General features: G+C 38.6%; 2 protein-coding genes across 2 annotated transcripts in view; both read left to right on the top strand.

The window, feature by feature from the left end:
* Positions 1-4159: 4159 nt before the first annotated feature.
* Positions 4160-12237, top strand: LOC115687080 (lisH domain-containing protein C1711.05). The gene is made up of 7 exons (XM_030612566.2): positions 4160-4428; positions 5571-5635; positions 6235-6269; positions 6523-7382; positions 8434-8523; positions 8635-8696; positions 11695-12237. The coding sequence occupies exons 1-7, from the start codon at positions 4183-4185 to the stop codon at positions 11798-11800; spliced, it is 1464 nt and encodes a 487-aa protein (XP_030468426.1). The 5' UTR covers positions 4160-4182; the 3' UTR covers positions 11801-12237.
* A 2168-nt stretch (positions 12238-14405) lies between these two features.
* Positions 14406-20766, top strand: part of LOC115687069 (calcium-transporting ATPase 10, plasma membrane-type-like) — a 38491-nt gene continuing 32130 nt past the window's right edge. Inside the window, exon 1 of the mRNA XM_056310552.1 lies at positions 14406-14610. The gene's annotated coding sequence lies outside the window, so the exon portion shown is untranslated. The remainder of the gene's footprint in view (positions 14611-20766) is intronic.

The raw sequence follows: 20766 nt of genomic DNA, 5'->3' as shown, positions 1-20766 counted from the left end.
ATACATTTGTCCAAGGGCATTTTCGTCTTTCTCTTTTTTATATTTTTTTTTCCTTTTTTTTTTCTTTCTTCTTTTCCCCTCCGCCATGGCCAGGGGAGAGAAGCCGGTGAGGGTGACCCTCTCCCGCCCAGGCGAGGGCGACCCTCGCTCGACCTCAGCGAGGGTCGCCCTCGTCGGATCTGGCTAGGGCAGCCCTCGCCTGCCCTCGCCCAACACCGGCAAGGATCGCCCTCGCCTGAGTCGGGCTCGGGCTGCCCTCGCCGGCTTCCCTCCGCCGGCCACGGTGGAGGGGAAGAGAATAAAGAAAAAAAAAGGAAAAAAATAGAATAAAGAGAAAGACAAAAATGCTCTTGGACAAATGTATTGTGGGGTAAATGTGTCACAAGTGGCATAGTTTAGGATTTTTCGTGTCACAAAAAAAAATTTATGATAAATTTGTCACAAGTGGCATAGTTTGGGGTTTTTGGTAGTGTTTTCCCTAAATTGATTGAAGCAAATGTTAAGGTCATAGATGTAGATGGGATGATTATTACAGTTGGAGATATTACCCGCCACTTTCATTAAATATGCCCCAAAGCATTCTCTCTCAAAGTGCTCATCAATTGTCAAAATATGTTTGATATATCATCAGCTTTTTAGCATGCCTTGAAGATTTTTATTAGTATGAAACTAATGTATTTTCTTGTTTGTTAGAGAGGCCGTCCTAGAATTTTTTTAGAATTAAGTTCCTTCAACAAGGATAATTGTGGCAAATTAATTACTTTCAATCTTGGAGATGAAGTCATGACAGATTCAAAGACAAATCTTCAACAACCTAGGGAGTTTGATACGAGAGCATTAGGCTTTATTGATCAATTATCAAGCTCAACTTCAAACTCGTCAATTGATCCTTATTCCAACGAGCAAAGATCGATTTCGGCTACATTTTGAATCATAGGTTCATATTGAAGATGTTGATTGCAAGAGAGTTGATGAACATATGAGAATTCCATTGCGTGAGTGAATAATTATCCAATGTTTATCTAACGTCGTTGGTGGTAAATCAAACAATTCTTTATCGTTAACCGGTGGAGCAATCATTTACGCCTTGGTGGGGAGCTGCTATTATTTTGATTCTTTATCCTTTGCTAGTGGGTTGTGCATTTACGCTTTTGGTGGTGAACCTCCCATATCTTTTGTGCTTTACACATCATTCCATTATCACTCAAACGCACATGTCCATACACTTAACCAAGCAAATCCCATTTCCGGAATCGCTTGTCTCACGCACGCATTATCTATGAATGCTTAATTGGGTCTTATTTTACATTTACATGTATGTTCATGTGCTTTTTTGACGAGGGGTTTTTTATTAGTGTGTCAACGCACTATACAGATCGATCTAGCTCATGCCATTTTGAACTGAAAGACAGTGCAAATAAAGTAGGATCTTGAGGAAATAGTGTTGCGTAATATTATGAATCCCACCGATTATATTAGAGTTAATACCATAAAAAAAATCCCAAAATGATACACTAGTGCAACATTTACCCAAACTAATTTTTGAGTCACAAAAACGTCAACTTGTTACACCCTTAGCATATTTATTCTAAACTAATTTTTGTGTCACAAAAAATCTTATGCCGGTGCATTTGTGCCGCATTTACCCAAAATTGTTTTCTTGTTACAAAAATCTCAAAGATTGGGATCAACGTGGCATAAATGTACCAATTTGGGATAAATCTAGCACGGGTGTGCCGGTTTGAGATTTTTTGTGACATTAAAATTAATTTGGGGTAAATATGATGCAAAAAATAATTTGGGATAAATGTGATCCGAGTATATCAACTTGGGTTTTTTTATGGTATTAACCTTTTATATTATCCATGTTCTTTCCTTTTTTTCTATATCTAATCTCTAAAAAGCAATGGACTTCGGTTGTTGTATTAAATTTGCAGCAATATGACTCACATGTGCATTTTTCTAAAGGTTCTCAATTTTTTTAGGCAAAAGTACACCAGAAGTGTCATAACTTGTGTACGGCGATCACTTTGGTGCCATAACTTTTTTTCGGATCACTTTGGTGCCAAGTCGAAGGAAAAGAGATCACTTTAGTGCCAATTTGGTCGGAAATCCGACGTGGCATTTTTTATTAAGTTTTGACGCCGACGTGGCTCGCCGGAGGCTGAGTCAGCGTGTACAGTCAGCATTTTTTATTTTAAATAATTTTTTCCAGCATGTACAGTCAGCATTTTTAATTTTAAATATTTTTTTCCTTTTTTTTTCCTCTTCTTTCCTTTTTCTTTTCTTTTCTTTTTTTTTCTTTTCCCTCGCGGCCGGCCACCTACGGCGAAGCCCGGAAGAAGGGCCGGGTGAGGCGGCCTTGCCCATGGCCGGCGAGGGGCGCCTCGCCGGCGACAGTGCGAGGCCGCCCTCGCCGGCCCAGGCGAGGCCGTCCCTCGCCGGATCTAGCGAGGGCGACCCTCGTCGGCGTCGGGTGAGGGAAGCCCTCGCCTGGGCAGGCGAGGTCGCCCTCGCCGGATCTCGGGCGAGGGCGAGCCTCACCGGCGCCGGGCGAGGGAAGCCCTCGCCGGGCGGGCGAGGGTCGCCCTCGCCCGGGAGTCGTGCCCGGGCGACCCTAGCCCGACGCCGGCGAGGGTCGCCCGCTGATCCGGCAAGGGCGACCCTTGCCCGCCCTGTGCAAGGGCTTCCCTCGCCCAACGCCGGCGAGGGTCGCCCTCGCCAGATCCGGCGAGGGGCGGCCTCACTTGGGCCGGCGAGGGGCGGCCTCGCCTGTCGCCGGCGAGGCCCACCCTCGCCGGTCATGGGCAAGGCCGCCCTCACCTGGGCTTCGCCGGTGGCAGGCCGGCGAAGGGAGAAAAGAAAAAAAAGAAAAGAAAAGGAAAAGGAAAGAAGAAGAAAAAAAAAGGAAAAAAATATTTAAAATTAAAAATGCTGACTGTACACGCTGAGTCAGCTTCCGGCGAGCCACGTCAGTGTCAAAAATTAATAAAAAATGCCAAGTCGGATTTCCGGCCAAATTGGCACTAAAGTGATCTCTTTTCCTCCGACTTGGCACCAAAGTGATCCGAAAAAAAGTTATGGCACCAAAGTGATCGCCGTACACAAGTTATGGTACTTCTGGTGTACTTTTGCCAATTTTTTTATGTTATGATCGTGTCGAAGTTGACTTACATGAGTAAATATGATTTCGTATGTTGCTTGACAAGAAACGCAATTTCAAGCAGTCTTCCTTGGAAGAACAAGGTGTTGAACCAGAGTTCGATCTAAAGAAAACCGTGCACAACTTGCCATTCATGTTGTAGACTTTTCTTTTCTTCGTTCCTGTCTTGTTTTATCAATAACGTGATGGGCTAATGGTTTCCCAATAGTATATACTATATATGAGATTATTTGCTCAGCGATGCAAAGATTAAGAAACTCTTCTATATATTCTTTGGCGTAATTCCCTAAATAACTTCTAACTTTAGATCCAATTTCAATTCTATTCCAAACTTTTTTGTCTTGAAAAAAAATCACCAATTTCCACTCTAGTCTCAAATTTGTCCACTCGTCCAAAAATCACAACTAGTTTCTTCAAAATTATCAATATTATGGCTGGTTGGAGGTTTATTATTAGAACCTGCATCTTCACCAACATCCTTGCCTTTGTATGGTACAACAACAGTCTACTGATGGTTAATAATTTTGAAGAAACTAATGGCAATTTTTGGACGCGTGGCAAATTTGATATTAGACCTAAAGTTTGGGATTTTTTTGAAGATTAAGACACACACATAGGATAATGACGCAAATGGTCATTGAAATTTAGCCAAATGTAGCAATATGGTCTCTGAACTTTTAATTTGTTCAATGTAATGGTTCAACATTAAGCATTTTCATATAGTTCGGGGACTAAATTAAACATGTACCAAAAGTCCAGGGATCGCATTGAACATATTAAAAGTTCAGGAACCATATTAAACAAATATAAAGTTAAGGGATCAAATTGTACGTAAAGTCAAAATTTATGGACCATTTGTGTCATTATATAGATACACGGGCGACCATGGACTGCAATTTGCGACAAATTCCGGGCGCGCAGCTACAGTTTGGGACAACTGCAGGGACGAAATTGAAAATCTGCTTTCGTAATTCAAAACCCGCGGCTCAGGAGCTCTCCATGCCGTCATCTCCCACCACATGCCCGAGACCAAAACCCTCGCTGCCGCCGCCGCCTCAATCGCCATAAACCCTAAGCTACTCGCCCTCACGCCTCGCCAAGTTTCTCTCGCGAAGAAGGAGACGCAGCGAACGGCGGCGGCGGCGGCGGCGGCTGCATCCCCTATGGAGACCAAGACCCTCCTCCTGCTCTCCATAGCTCGGTATCTGCAGAGCAATGGGTTGTCCAAGACTCTCAAGAAGTTCCGCTCCGAAGCCCAGCTCGAGGTACGCGTTTCTCGTGCGATAGTCTCTTCCGGCAAGGACGCTTCTTTCGCCAATTCTCAGATTTGCTGCGCCACTTGCAAGCTGTTGTGAGAGTCTTGTTTCGGTCGCTGGTTTCGTGAATTGGGCATTTCTTGTGGTGGGTTGTTTGATAGCGGGCGCATTGATTTTGTGGTTGTGGATGTGAGGGGTTGGCGTTACGAGTGTGAATTCATCCAGTTTTGACTAATTTAGTTAAAAAAAGGCTCGATTTTGTAGTTTATAGGATCGATATCGTGGTGGGAGCAAGAGAATGTCGGCATTCCCCTCGTATAAATTTAAACCAACAAAAGAAATACGACGCGGTGTTTGAATCTTTTTAGTGTCCACTTTGTGTATCACTAGCTCTACTTTGATGGGATGGCATCCATTCTAAAGAGTGGTCATCGGAGGTTGTTTGGTTGCTATTTCTTTAGGCCAAGTTGGCGATTTTATACATTTTAAGGTTCCAATTCGCTTTCTGCGAGAGCTAAACGTTGAGCTGCAGAGGATATATGTGTCGAAGGTCGGACTCTTGGTCCCCAGAAGGGATCAACAATAACAATTTTGCCAAGAGGATCTTGATATTTCCTCTTAGAGAAACAAAAGTATCTGAAGACTTTGTCAGCTACTGACTTTCTAAATTGTGACTGTTTATGATGTGAATTCAATTTATGTCTGACTCATTAAAAGCACAAGAGGAAACAATAACGCTCAGCATATCTTTACAAAGAAGGCCCTGTTGAGTGATGTACATTCCTTCTCTATGAGTCGTCAATGTTCAGAAGCTTCCGAAGCAAGCAACTCTTGATGAAAATGTTGCTTTCTGCTCTCCTTAGTCATCTGGAAGGCACATCATCATGTGCATTGCTCTGTTTCATTCGCTCTATGTTTATTATGCTTGCCATTATTGATCTTTGTTATGCTTCTGAATTAACATTATTGAAATATATATTTAAGAAAGAAATAGTTCCGGTGTCGAATGACCTTTGCTATCTCTAAGGTTGCTTTCAGGTTTAAATTTCTTGATTCTGCGTCTTGGTCTATTGCTGCCGTGGTAATGATCTTTTAGGCCATAAAGTGCTCTAATTTTCCTTTCTGATCTTTTTACTTTTTTACTCATGCAGGAAGTTAGTTTTAAGGGTTCGACATTGGATTTGGAGGAAATATGTCTCAACTACTTGAAAACAGCGTAGGGGAATCTTCTTTTATTCCATGATATTAATGTTGTATGCAGAAGTTTGTTCTCATTGATGATTGTCAAAGATATAGTTTTCTCTAGCTGGGAAATAATTTGGGTGGCACATGTTTTTGTGCCAGCTTAAATGTGCTAAATGCATTCCCTTCGGAGAAGATATAAGTTCTTCTGTGCGAACATTGGGTTGATACTTTGTTAAAGTTGCCTACCTCTACTTGATGGTCGCAAGTTTGGGCAACAAATTGCTTTGTAGCTTGTCTGAATTTCATATGTTTGTATCCTGTATGTGATGGACAATGCGAGACGAATGCTTCAAGCTATGAAAAGCTCTCTTTATAAGTAATTTCTTTTGCTTCGTCATAGGGTCATAGAGCTCATAACATCATAGTGAGAATAAGAGTCGGCCTGGGAGTGTTCCAGCCTTACCTTCTCCACACCTATTGCCTATTTGTGCGGATCTAATGGAGTTCAATCTCTTTGAATCTTATATGGAAAAATGCCATGTCTTGTATTTGCCCTTCAAATTGGGGTGTTCTTGTCAATTCCGTGCCAGGGTTCTCTTTCATTCTTAATTTTTTCAACGTTCTGTGCAGTGATCATGCTGCGACGAAGAATGGCCTAGAGAAAGGTATGCTAACTTTGAGCCACAAGGTGTCTGTGTAATTTCGTGCCAGTTGGGCTCTTGAATACATCTCTCTCTCTCTCTCTCTCTCTCTCTCTCTCTCTCTCTCTCTCTCTCTCTCTCTCTCTCTCTCTCTCTCTCTCTCTCTCTCTCTCTCTCTCCCCATATGCGCACAAGGGTGTGTTTTGTGCAGTAGCTTCTGTATGGATATTTATATGTTATGAGCTGTGTTGTTACATGGTTAAATATACATGCTCAGGTGGCACACACATGATTGGTGAAGGAGACTCGGGTCCCTTGCCGGAAGTTCTTGATAAGAAAAAGAAGAAGAGAAGTGGCGAGAGCAATGTTGATACTGCAAATGGTGCAGTAGATGAAAATGTAAAAGGCAAAGAAAAGAAGAAAGGCAAAAAGAATTCTGATTTTCCGGGTAAAGACAGTAAAACGGCGAGCTTGAAAGAGCTAGAAGAGTCTCCTACGGATGTGACTTGTGGATTGCAGTCAGATGAGATTACTGTGAAGGGAAAGGATAAACGAAGTAAGAAAAGAGAAATGGTTTCCGAATCTCTTGTTCCTCAAGATTTAGCTTCTTTTGAGGGAAATGACATTGTTTCCTCCAAAGATGTGAAGAAATCTAAAAATAAGAAAGAGAAATCTAAGCATAAATCAGATAATGATGAGCAGCACACTGCAAAGGACAAACGAGATGATGTTAAAACAAAAGCAGAGAATGCTGTTGGGGTATCCTCTAAGGACGATGATACTAAGACTTTGGATGAGGGCATCAAGTCGAAAAAAGGTTCCAAGAAAAGAAAAAGGCCTGAGTCTGAAGAAAATGAATGTAGGCCTGTTGATCAGGATACACTTGATGAACCTAAACGGAGAAAGAGTGGTGATGTTACGGATGACAAGGTTGACAGGCAACTTGCAAAATCAAATGCATCAGGAATCAGTAAAGGAGCTAACGACACGGGAAGTAATGGACAAAATGGTCGATGCAATCTTACTGACAAGACTCCTATTAAGCACTTTGATGATCCAGACAATGTCAAAGAGAATGATGGAGAAGAATCTGCTAAGAGGAAGAACATGAAAAAGCAACGTGATGGCTCTGCAGAGGTCTGATTTGAGATGCATCCTGATTTCTGTATGAAAATTATTTCATACTTCATATTGATATCCATGTGCTTTACTCATGCTAGAATTGCTCCTCTGGAAAGCATATTTGTGGCATCACTGTCCTCATTGGAAGTATATCCAGGATAGAGCCCCCCTTCTTCCTTTTTTGTCTATGTATATTTGAAGATGTGTTTTAGTATACACCTTAACCAATCATAGATTAAGGAGTTGCTGTAACCAATGTCGTGGCCCTATGATCTCCCTTAGTGTGCATTTTTTTTTAGTGTTGACCCATGCATAAATGTATGTATAGGCATAAAACATGTCATCCATGATCTCTCCATGTGTCCATCGACGTGGTTTTATGTAGCTTAATGGTGTGATTCCTGTTCAAGCATATATTGAGGGGATGGTTGCACTGCAGGCAGATGGTTTAATAATAATTTAAATTTTCTTATGCTAAAATGCTTCCACATTGAATCTTTGTCATTGGTGGAGTCCAGTTTAACTAAATTATCTTACATATGAAGATGGAGCCTTCGGACTCTAATAGTCTAGCTCAAATGAAGTTCAGTTAATGGAATTTCATTATGAACACCAAGGGCTACTGCTGACTAATATGGAAACTACCTTTCCAATTATAGAAGTGTGAAACCTTGAACATTTTTTTCCACTATAGCGTGACAGATTCATACATACAGCTGATCCCACTTAGTGGGTAAGACTTGTTGTTGAGGTCTTTGAGGTATTTGGGTCCTAGAAACATTTTGTTTCTCCAAAGGTAATAAAATTTGCTTGGCCAGGGAAACATGACTGAATCCCTAGGTGAGTCTCTATATCATTGAATATATATTTGTTAATTGAGCTTTCTCAACTCAATTATATGGGCTTTGTTTTTTCTCCTAGGATGATATTTTTGGAGGTTAAATAGACTCTTTTTTTTTTTTTTGAGTATCACCATTTTGAACTTGTATAGATGTAATTTCTTGACTGAAAGACTTCCTTAGTCCTTCTCTGTGAATGAAATTTGTTGAATTGGTTAATCTTTCAGCCTACAACAGCAAAGGCGTTTCAAAGGATAAAAGTTGATGAAGTAATAATTGCTGATGATAGACTTAAGGACAACTCCTACTGGGCTAAGGTGATTTTCTGTTGTTTTATTAACCTATTATATTTCAATATCCTCTACTGCTTGTAAGCTCGATCTCTTAATGCGTGCCGGTTTCTCAACCATATGAAATACTTTCCCCAGAATGGTGCAGAAACTGGCTATGGTGCAAAAGCACAGGAAGTTCTTGGGCAAGTTAGAGGAAGGTACGTCACAAGTTGACTATAAGGATGCTAGTTTGCTACCTTCCCAACTAATCTCTGGAAGAATGTCTATTTAGTGATTATTGAAGAAGCCTGACTGGTTGGAAATTGCAATTTCATTCCCCTTCATGAGAATAATGTCAAAATGAATGTTTAATCTTTCTCTTTTTCTTGAACCAAGGAAACTTTTACATATAGCAATTTTTGTCAAATTTCTTTTGCATTTTCATTATACTTCGAATTGAGATTGATTAACTATTAATGTTTGTCATAAATTCACATGCTTTTCTAATTTTGTATCGCAGAGACTAAAATTATGGAAACCTAGCTAAAGATTGCTTTGCTTTGTATGTATTTACCAAATTTTGTATGTACTTTATTTTTCTATACCCCTTACATATTTAATTTGTAGAAATAACAACACCTAATGATACTATGAATTTTGAATAGATGAGCATTAAATGCTTTAGTGGGAGAAGTAAGAGTGACTAGCGAAAAAAAGTTAGGCACAGCTCTTTTGAGATTATAATCATGCGAGACAATCACATGATTGAATCGCTCAATTATATGTAAATTCTCCTTTTTGGCCAGCTCCAAGCGACTCTGTACTTTTTCAATAAGATCAAAATAGAGTCCTTAGTACCTACCGGGGAGGGTGCATCCTCCAAGATACAATCAATGCATTTTTTCCCTCTCCCAGACAAACGAGGAGCCAAGTGCACAAAGCATCATTTGTTTATTTTTTGGGCTTCTTTCGGCTTCTACTTATTTTTTGTTTTCCTGGCTTTCTTGTTATAGTTTCGTCTTTGACAATTGATGTGATTTTTCCCTCTTTTCTGGGTATTTATTTCTCTATGAATGTTTCATACTTTCAATGAGGAAGTAAATTCCTGAACTAATTGATTGTGTCTATGATGTGTACTTCTCTCGAGATTTACCATGTTCTGTATATTTTTTCCTTTTCTGATAGATATATCCTGTTCCATTTCTTCCCTCATAGTGGGAGAATGATATACGGGCATAATATTCTTTTAGTCTCATAAGTCTTTTTTTCTTTAATTGGTCTTTCTTAGGGCATAACGATCAATAAGTATTTGTGTGATAGTCTCATAAACTCCTGAATTAATTGATCTTTCCTATGATGTGTGCTTTTCTCGACATTTACCATGTTGTTCTGTATTTTCTTCTTTTCTGATAGATACATCTTCTTCCATTTCTTCCCTAGTAGTGGGATAATGATATACAGGCATAATATTTTTATTGTATCATAAGTCTTTTTTTTCTTTAATTAGTCTTTCTTATGGCATGACGATTAATTAGTATTTGTGTGATAGTCATGTGACTTTTATTGAAGTTGGAGGGTTGAGATTAGAAGTTAGTTAAGTCTAATCAAAAGTTGAGATCTAGCAACTTCTGAAATCCTGTAAGTCCTTATGTCACTTAAGTCACTTTATCATCAGTTTCTCTCCTCAACAAAAGAGTGCTGGTATTTTCGACTTCTCGAATATATACTTTTTGTTCAAGCTTTAACTCTCAATTCTTGCCTTTTTTTTTTCTTTTGCTAATCTTTTACTTCTTTAACTTCACTTGACGTAGTTGAAAATCCAAAAAATGGTTCAAATTTATATTCTAGAGTTCAGAAAATCCAATAATCTTTATTGAAAGAAGAAAAGGGGTGATAAATGGAATTAGAAGACCTATTTATATTAGGGTTATAGAGTAACAAGATCTCAACCCTTGATTAGGCACAAATAACTTCTTATCTCGGTCATCCTGACTCATGTAAAAGTCACATATGTTTCACCTGACGTCATGTCAATACCAATAACGTAAGAAGAGACTAATCAATGAAGAATACTTAAAATACTGAAATTCACCCCGAGTAGGAATGAATGAAGCTCAGATTTGAAGACTTCGACTACTTTAGTATGTTTCTAAATTTGTTTTCTTCATATGTTCTTTAAAAATTCATATACTTCTGGTATCTGTTATTCCAACCTTCTCACTGGAAACAACTATATTTTTTTTTTTTTGCTGTGATACCACTTAGTTGGAGAAGTAAAAAGCAGTAAAAAGAAGAGCTAAAATAAGGGGTAGATTGAGTAGAATCGAAGCTGGAACTGGAATTTGATATTCTAGAGTTTGGAGAAACCAGTAATGTTTATTATAAAGAATGATTAATGACAAAGTGACTTGATTGATGACTAATCCTTTCTATACTTAAGGTTAAGACGTAGCACAATCTCAATACTCAACCTTTGATCAGACACAAATGACTCCTAATCTCAGTCATCCATTTAATAGGTCACTTATTAAATGACCAGCCTAACAACATAGAAAAGACTAATTCTGCATCAGATAATTTTCAAGGAGTAATTGCTATCACCTATAGTACCGCTGGAAATGTGTGGGTATCAAGTCCTCTCCGGGCATTGTCCTTAGTCTTTGTCGGGTTGGATTATGCTTCTCTTGTTGAATCTTGGGGCCTGCTTAGTTTGTGGAAAATTTTCAGAATCTTATTTCAGTTTTCATTCAAAATATAAAAAGCCCCAGAAAACGCGTTTGGTCAGAACATGAAATTTATTCCAAATGAAAAATGCTGAAAAATGACGGTTACTGCCCTATTTCACAATTTGTCTGTCAAGCTTCACCCAAGTCAACCCTGTTGGGATGAAAATCCGAGATGAGTTGTGGTAGCTGTGAAATTCCTATCTAGTAATTATAAATTCTTTTGTCAATTTGAATGGTCCTTCTTCATTTTAGAGTAAAATCATAGATGAGTCCAACCAACTGTGTAAGAACTGTTACAGCCGTATGATTGGATTTCTACAATTTTCCAAAGGTATACTTCTGTAACATATCGAGAGAAAGAATACATATGCTTGGTACTTGTATTATATCTATCAAGTGAGCTTAACAATTATAACAACTTACTATAGACTTTGGCAATTCCTTTGTCTCACACACTCTCTCTCTCTCTCCCTCTCTCTCTGTGTGGCAGGGATTTTCGGCATGAAAAGACAAAGAAGAAGCGTGGAACTTACAGAGGAGGACAAATTGATCAGCAGTCTTACTCAGTGAAGTTTAATTATTCCGATGAAGAGTAAACAAAGGGTCTTTGGTTGAATTTATCGAGGCCCGATTGATTCTGAGATCCCACCGTATGAAATTAAATTTATGAGGATCAGCAAACCGAGGAGTTCTCTGTGGACAGCAAGCTTCTGCAGGAAAATCAATTTTGTTGTGTTCTATTTTTGGCCTTAGTTGACTGCTGTACCGGTTATTTTTTACAAATGCCTCATCAGATGGTTGTATTGTACCCGGATGTGTATACATTCGATTGTATTCGCCAGTCTGCTTCTTCGTCTTTTTCATTTGTTGTCTTCGGAAACGGTTTCTTTTGTTCCATTTAATCCTTGTATCGTCAAATACATCCTTGAAGAATAATGATATGCATGTGGTCGGCCTAGGTATGATCGTGCCCCGGGCTAGATCAATCCTTGGGCACTGTCAAGGCCCCAGTATCGACCTTGTATCGGTCGAATGCATCATCCTTTTGGTGCAAAGCTGAGGAGGCTGTACTTGGGAGTAGGGAAGGGCTAGTGGAAGTCTTGGTCGTTCCTTCCTCGAGAAGCAAAGGTGCTGAAGTTTTTTCAAGGTAATGTGGGACCCGCGTGGTCTATTTTGGACCTTGCCAGACGTTTAGGGGCGGGCATCGGTACTTGCTGCCCCACAGCCCCATTTCCACCGGGGAGTTTTAATCTAAGCTTGGTCGTCAAGGTCGCTTCATTCTATCGACATGTCTCGAAAACTTCCTCCTGTTGTTGGTGGGTAACTGTAATCTGGCTGCCGCTAGATCTTTCCTGAAGTAGCTGCACCTCGATGGACGCTGTCGGGCAACACCGCTTGCCCCTGGCTCCGATGTCTCTGAGTATCTTGGTGAGGTAGTGCACTTGTTGAGAGTTCGCCGAGAGTATAATTCAACTTTGAAACCATTTGACGCAAAACATTAGGAGAAGGCATGAAAAGTGGGAAGTAAGTCCAAAAGCTTCGTGTGTGCACTTCGAGCGCTCTCAGCCCTTCATCTTATAAAGGGCACACACAGTTGGATTCATAGCAACATAACATGATCCAAACAGCTGGTTTAGCTTTTAGAATGCTCTCTTTGAATCGAGGCCAAATATGAAATGTCGTAAAGAACCTTTGAAAGGGTAGCTTTCTCTTTTCCGGTAAATGAAATGGCAATTTCCTCTGAGACATTCACCTTTGAACTCTTTCGGCTTTATATCAATTCAAGGTCCCTTTTAGTAGTTTGCTACGCTCGGTCAAGCGTCAAAAGCTAATTTAGAATATAACCTAAAACGACTCCTTATCTTGTTGTGTTTGCTACGCAGTGCGCTAGTGCAAAACTCCGTTCATCCTGGGAATTCGCATGCCATGTAAGGTACCATTACACTACTGTTCCCTCAACTTTTTGCCATAAATTGCACTTTAGTCCCAAATTTGCAAGCCACCGACGTAAAGAATAGGGTTTAATTTCATTTTTGTTCACCCAACTTTGCAATAAACTGTACTTTTGTCCCCAAACTTCATTTTCTGACATTCTTACATTCTAATTCAAACTATCATTGTTATGTTATTTTGAGGGTATGAATTCATGAAGTACATTATTATCGGGGCGTTTGACAGAATTTATCCCTATGAATTCACTTGATTTTGGAATTGAGTTCAATGGAAGGAATATGATAGCAAGAAACAATAGAGTTATTATTTTCTGAAGTCATTTGATCATATTAGATTAGTCACGTATAAAAAACTGTGAGACATAACATTAGATCCTGTAGAAAGTATAGGTCGTGATATATATTATGTTTTGTGACGGGTTTAATTCACAATGTTGTTGTTAAAATTACTTGTATAAACAATATTGTCATATCAAAGAAAAGGGGTTGATGACACTGCTTTTAAACTTTTACTGGTAATTCAATATGATCACTTAATATTGTTTGTTAAAATTAATATATCAACCTTCAGGAATTTACGCGCATTAGAAATCTGAGGTCACTCACCTCAACCACTATTGGCACCTAAATTGTTAATCGGTCGGTTAGAGAGACAGAGACCCGACACTGAGCTCCTCGACACTAGCAATGGTGATGGCTTGGCACAACAAGACTACATTGACAATGATGGCAGTGGCGATGACCGACGTCGAGTGAATTTCAAAAACTTCAAGAATTAAATTGAACAGCAAAAAGTTTGGAGATGAAATTGAAAAACGAGCCAAACTTCAAAAGCCAATGATTCCATTAACCCCAAAGAAAAACAATATGTATGCACACTTTCCCTCGATGTCTCCCGGCTCCTTTGAGGAGTGAATCCCTTTGGATGCTCCGGCCAGCCACGTTCATCGCTGAAGACTCGCCTACCCCAAAAACCCTAAAAGGGTGTAAAAGAAAAAAAAAACAATGACCAGGGTTTGCTGATTTCCAAGTTGGAATTTTTACTGAGTCTCTTGTAAGCGTGTTCCGTGGGGTCAAGATGTATTTTCCAGGAAGTTTCCTGGTCATAATTGATCTTAAAAAATCAAAAAAAAAGGACAAAGAAGATGACCAAATGGGAAATTGCCCAGAAATGAGGGAAAGAGGAATGAGTGGAGGGGGCTGAGTATTTAATGCCATCTTTGTATCTACTCCACTCTGTCTTAATGCCATCTTGGCTTCAGGAGAACATACATGGCCTTTGAACCTCGCTCTGCTTCATCCCACTCATCCTGAAGCCTCCACAGTCTCCTGGGAGACATTATCCTGCCCTTTTTTCTATCTCTCTCTCTCTCTCTCTCTACTTTTGCGACACAGTGGGGTCAGCTTGTTCTTGGTCCAGCGAAGGAATTCGATTGCACCAATCCTGTAAAAAGGTAAGCAAGGCTGTGGAAACTATTCTTTCGTGTGATGTTGTTGCGAGATCCATGTTATTGGATCTTGAAATCACGTAAAGTTATATAGCTTTAGGAGCAATTATGTTTCGTCAAATTCTCTTAATATAGTTCTAGTTGAACTTCTGGACAAAATTTTAACCAAAAATCATCTTATTAATAAAAGAAAATGCCGAGGAGATGTAAATTACCCATAAAATATAACAAAAAAAATTGATCCTACTTTGATATACAGCAAGGTGAAATCAGTCATTTTATTGTTCCATAGTCCAAGTCAAAGTCGTGATATTCCAACATTTTTGAGACTTTATATGTCCATCGATTGTCTCTCTTCTATCATCTTCAATGTCACTTTTGCTTTAAAACTGGGATGTGATTGATGAGGAGTTATGCTAAATATTCTCGACGGTGTATGCGCCTTGCATCTTCTTCCTTTTACTCTTTTTTTTTTCTTTTTTCTTTTTTCTTTTTGCCTTTAGATTGAAAAGCAAAAGGTAAACTCAAACTCTGACTATTTCACCATGGATCTTGCACCGATTTTATGACCTTGGCAAGTGATTTTTATTACGATTCTACCAACAGTAGATGTTAATACGAGATCCAATTGTATAGTGATTAAGTTTAAAATCGTAAAATGGCTTGATTTTAGGAAGCGAAAATCGATTTTAACACCATGAAGTTAAGAATCTCTCATTATTAGGGACTCAGGGGGTCAATCGCGCTTAAATGATTATAATATACGAAGTGATTCTTACTCTGAACTTTTTTGTGGGATACCTTTGTATTTTCACAAAGGCATAAGTGTACTAAAGTTCTAAAACTCGTTACCAAAGTGCAATATAGTTATGTAATTTTCATATTATGCAATCAAGTCCTGTAATTTGTCAAATTGATGCAATGAAATTTTTCCGTTAACTCCGTTTGATTCAGCTAACAAAAATAATTAATGTTTCTTTTTTATTACTGTCCAATTTCCTATGCGGCTCTTAATATTAACTCGAGCGTGAATCGACACCCAAAAAAGTAAAAAAAAAAAATTGGAAAGGACAAAACAAGTGGTGCCGTCCCTAGCTTCATCAGTGACGGCCAACGATCCTTGCGAGGGTATTGGCAACCCTCCCTAGTACTTGAGAGGGCCGACGACCCTCTCCCAGCTAAAATTCCACCAATGTTAATGGAGGAGAGGAGAGAGAACTACACGAGAAGCATGCTCAAATTCCACAACTATTTCAATGAGCGTGCTTGTAAAACTCAGGCTCGCCCCCATTGTCTGTGGTGGTTGGCCGAAGGAGGGAGGGCGATTTGAGTGCGATCGCGACTCGTGTTCACCACCGGTCAACGGTGGTTGCAGAGAGAGAGAGAGATAGGGAAAGGGTGGGGGAGGAAGGGAGGGAGAGTCTAGACAGAAGTTGTTGAATCCTTAACAGTAGTTGAGTAGTGATTCTCTTGTTCTCTTTCCTACAGAAAAAGTTTCGGCTGCATTCTACATGTGAATAATACTTAGGCCACATCAACAAGGGGGTGTGGTAGTTAATAGAGTGATTTGATTGAACAAATTGAGAAATTTAGAGGACGCGATTGTTAAAAAGAGTTAGAGAACTGATGCTCTATTTAAAACTTTTCCAAACAGTCGAAATATAAAATTTCCCGCCCTCAAATCTGTAATGGACATAAAACTAGTCTCGTATGGTTGGCGTAATTGACCGGGGCATTGGAAGATTTTCAGCATGAGGTCATCCATTCAAATCACCAGCTATGTGCAAATTTCTCTGGATCAGGGTCACTAGCATTGACCAAAAGTCTGGTATTAAGCCGATTTGTGAGGCTTACAGGGTGTTTCGTAGACTTTCAAGTAGTCGGGTCTCTATACCGTGTCCTAAATTATAAAAGAAATGGACATTAAACCAGAATAAGCTAGTTCACATACACCTAATATGTGTTTTCATACGAAAGTTTATACATATATTTTTCAGATTGTTTTATTGAATCGATTTGATTGCTCGCCTCGAGTCCCCACTTCGTAATCCTCTCTCTCCCTCTCTTTGAAACTCATTGCTAAAGCTCCTCACCTCTATCTTCCCTTCTCTTACCTTCATAAAGTCTTTTGCACATGATTTTCACCGAGTTGTAAACTTTCATCCCTTCATTATTTGATAGAAGCGTAAATCCTTGTCCCATCTCCCCTCCCCATTTCCTACTTCTTTTATTAATTCATTATCTTCTTTTACCCCAAATGTCATCCATTTCACATGGAGAAAGCAAACATAAGATCACAAAAGTAGACTCTTAAAGTGAATTAAAAAAAAGGAGATGGCACCCCGCTTGAGAGAGCAATTAGATCACAAAATCCAGTCCGCTTGTAATATTTTATCTACTTTTTTTTTATCTTCTTGGTTTTTGCCTGCAAAATTTAAGTATATGCCTTTTATATGACATGTTTTTATCTCTTTTGTTTCTTCAATTCTATGGGACGGATGGTTTCTTCTTTTTTTCAAGGATCGCATGCGGGTATTTTTTTAATTTATAAGAAATGAGGCCAAAACCCTAAAGTTATCCCATTACTCTCCTAATAAAACTTGATCTTGTCTGATCTCCTATCAACAAACAAAGTAAACCTCTCGGTGCGCTATTTAATGCTAGAGTATTTCGACCAAAAAAAAAATGTTAGAGTATCATTTACATATGGTAATTGAACCATCCAATTTGCTAACGAATTTGTATGAGTTTCCATTCCTAAAAGTATGCACGATTTTGACCTGTTGGAAATACTCTAAAGTTATGTTTGGTCGTCTGGATTTCTAGCCAAAATAAGACCGGATAGAATATTATATAAATCGACGGATTTTGCTTTATCAGATACGTTGTTCGGTGAATCGCAATAATAAAGATATTTTCACATCCTATCGTATTATTGTAAATAAATCTAAAAATTGTACAAACGAAAATGGTAAAAATCTCTCGGGACACTCTTGTTCTTCATTTTTATTTGCTTGTTTGTTATTCTCTCTCTCTCTCTCTCTCTCTCTCTCTCTCTCTCTCTCTCTCTCTCTCTCTCTCTCTCTCTCTCTCTAGTTTTTTTCCCACTTCCATCTTTCTCTGATAAAATTTTATTAAATAGTAAACAATACTAATATACCTAAAATATCTAAAATTTGTAATAACTATACATACTAAATATATTTATTGAATTTATATTGTGAGATAGAAAGAAATTTGAATATGTAAATAAAAATAGGAATAAATAAAAACGAAATTGTTGTCATTTTGAATTTTTTATATTATTATTCAAATATTATTTTAACTTTAAAATTTAAGAAGTTTGTTATTCTAGAAAAATTACTTTTATATTATGGATATTAAAATCCACTTTTATCCCACCTATCCATGGGATAATTATATTTAGGCTATATCTCTCTTATATCCCACTTTATCCTGTCCTAGATAGGCAGCAAACAAAGCATAGGATAAATTTTATCCTCTCTTGAACCTTATCCCGACCATTAAACGTAGCCTAACATTTTCCCAATCTGAGAAAGGAGAATGTCACCAAAATTGAGAAAGGGAGTTGATTTCTGAAGAAGGGAAATATAGCCGCTTGTGAGTCTACCTCCACGATAAATTCACGAATGTCCAATGAGATACCCATTTTGAGACCCAAATATAGGCCTCAAAGTTCTGCTTTAAGCAAAGAACACACTCCCATGGTTTGCACAAGCCTAGCAAGCCAACTGCCTCATTCATTATGAAGAAGACCACCTATCGAAGCTAGATTCAGGTTGCCTTTAGAGGCCCTATCAATATTGAGTTTGATCCAACCAGAAGGAGGAATGGTTCAATCCACAAACAAATCACGCTTCTTCCTCTTAGAAGACAATCTATTCTCAGTCATACAAGCCAAAAGGATGTCCTTAACATATCCCAAAGTCAGGGCCCACATATGTCCCAGGAAGAGAAAAGTTCATCTGAAATAATCTCTTGTTTCTTTGATTCCAAAAATGCCAACAAGTTGCACAAGAAACTAGTGGCCATGTCAGCTTCTTTTACCAAAGTTGTTGAAGCAAATAGGTGCCAACAACCATTTGTGCAGATCATGGGGAAAGAATTTGCCTCTTAAGCTTGTTGGCAGAATCTTTTGCCAAACAACCTTTGCATACTTACAATCTCTAAGCACGTGTAAAATTATTTCAGAGCATTGCAGACAAGAAGCACAAAAGGAATCCGTAGTGATTTCACGTTAAAACCTTTCGTAATTAGTAAGTAGACGCTAGTGAAAAACCAGCCTTAAGAAGCTTATAATCCTTTGCGGTCCATCCCATTTCCACACTGAATTCCAGAGTTTAACTGTAGGCAAATGATGTCTCAGTGAAATCAGTTCGTAAACTTGTTTAATAGTGAACGAACCGCTCTTATTGCTACCCTAGACCAGCAAATCATCACCACCATAGCCTGAAGGTGGGAGCATGGACCGAATTCGCATCAAAATTGACTGAGGCAGGACATTGGCTAGACTTGTGAGACTTCATTGGTTGTTACAAACAAAATCAAGGACAAGGCAGTTGAGATTTGGAATTGTAGCAAATGGCAAAATGCAATAGACCAAGGGGCCAACTTCATCGACCCAGTCATCATTCTAGAATTTACCAGTTCTCACATTAACCACTGCCCAGCTCATACTATATTAGACGTCAGACCATACTTCACTGAGCGCTTTCCATATTAACGAATAAGTTGCTCGAGTTGGAATGAAATCATAAGCATACATAGGGCTGAAACTGTGTGAGATCATCGAGCTTTCCATTTACCAGTTTTTTCATTGATTTTTTGAAAGTTTTAAGGTTGTAGTGGCCATTGGATTTGCTTAATCTATAGCATACATAATGCAAACTATGTTTAATTCTCACCAAAAAAAAAAAAACTACTAAGTTTAAGATCATAAGCATCACTGGAGCTCTAGGTTGTGAATAAACGAACCATTTACTAAGAAGATATTTTAATTGACATTTATGCTATAATATGATGATCTTTATGTTAAATTTACATATGGCATTACATAGCTTATATTGGCTGGATTTATGAATAATGAATGATGAAAGAAAGACAAAAGCAATTTCTGAAAAGCCTTTTCGATTTGGGATTCAGGATCCGTCGGATCATCAATTTTTTAATGGTTTCCTTTTTTGTGTAACTCGCGTAATTCGAACTTTTAGCTCTCCCAATTTTTGTTGATACATGCAAAATCGTTTGATCCATGCACATTACGTGAAATTTCACTTATAGGATGACGGGTATTTTCGAAAATCACTATTTTTCAGACGACACTGTGGATGTATTTAAGAGCTTACTTTTTCATACATCTTCTCCCACCGAAGAAGGACGTCATCGCATTCCAAAAAGGCAGGGCTCAAGCAAAATTTCCTCTCGTAATAATTCAATTTGACTTCCGAGGCTCCTAAAGGCACTTGAAAAAAGCCACGGCTTTCTAAAAAAGTTCGTAAAGCACTTTTGACATTTAGCGGCTACATGAATTAAATTAACCAATCAATATAAAGGTAAGAAAAGCAAAAGGGCCAGTAGATTTGGTTAGAATCTTTTCTTTAATCTATGTCGGGTATGTATTTCTCTCAGATATTAATTTTTATTGTCTTGATAGATTTTTAAATTAATTTACCCTAGAAAGAGTTCAACTTTTTTTCAGCAGCTTTCTATGACCCCCGGCTTATTTTCTCTCTCTCTCCCTTTGCTCCCAAACAAAATATATAAGTGAAATTCCGTGTCTTAATGCATTTTTTTTCTTTTCCTTCATTTTCTTTCTTCCGTTATTTTTTAATTTACCTTCTTCACGGCTTGCTTTTTTCCTTTTACTTTTTACTCTTCAATGTTGTTTTTCTAAGAATAAAGAGGATTGGGACCGGTTGAAACCCGTTTTACCTGTTACTGGAATGTTCTATTCAAGACCGCGGGGTCATTTTATTATGCCGGGTCATCACGTCTTCAATAAAAACGTTCTAGAATCTCATAAGGTGGCCAAAAATTAGCCGCTACTTATGATACGTTTGACAAGTTCCTGTCAATGATAAACAATCACAGGGCAATTTACCACACGAATTCATCAAACGGAGCACGATTGACGTGACATTT

This window comes from Syzygium oleosum, unplaced genomic scaffold (genome assembly GCF_021117445.2).
Source record: "Syzygium oleosum isolate NSW1041296 unplaced genomic scaffold, Sole_v2.1 Sole_v2.04, whole genome shotgun sequence".
NCBI classification, from domain to species: domain Eukaryota; kingdom Viridiplantae; phylum Streptophyta; class Magnoliopsida; order Myrtales; family Myrtaceae; genus Syzygium; species Syzygium oleosum.
Note: the sequence above shows the minus strand (reverse complement) of the source record. Positions and strands in the feature narration are given on the sequence as shown.

Coding starts and splice junctions, on each gene's coding strand:
- LOC115687080 (XM_030612566.2), top strand. CDS start 4,183: ATGCCCGAGACCAAAACCCTCGCTGCCGCCGCCGCCTCAATCGCCATA. Junction 6,270..6,522: donor GAAGAATGGCCTAGAGAAAG/GTATGCTAACTT, acceptor ATACATGCTCAG/GTGGCACACACATGATTGGT. Junction 8,524..8,634: donor ACAACTCCTACTGGGCTAAG/GTGATTTTCTGT, acceptor TACTTTCCCCAG/AATGGTGCAGAAACTGGCTA.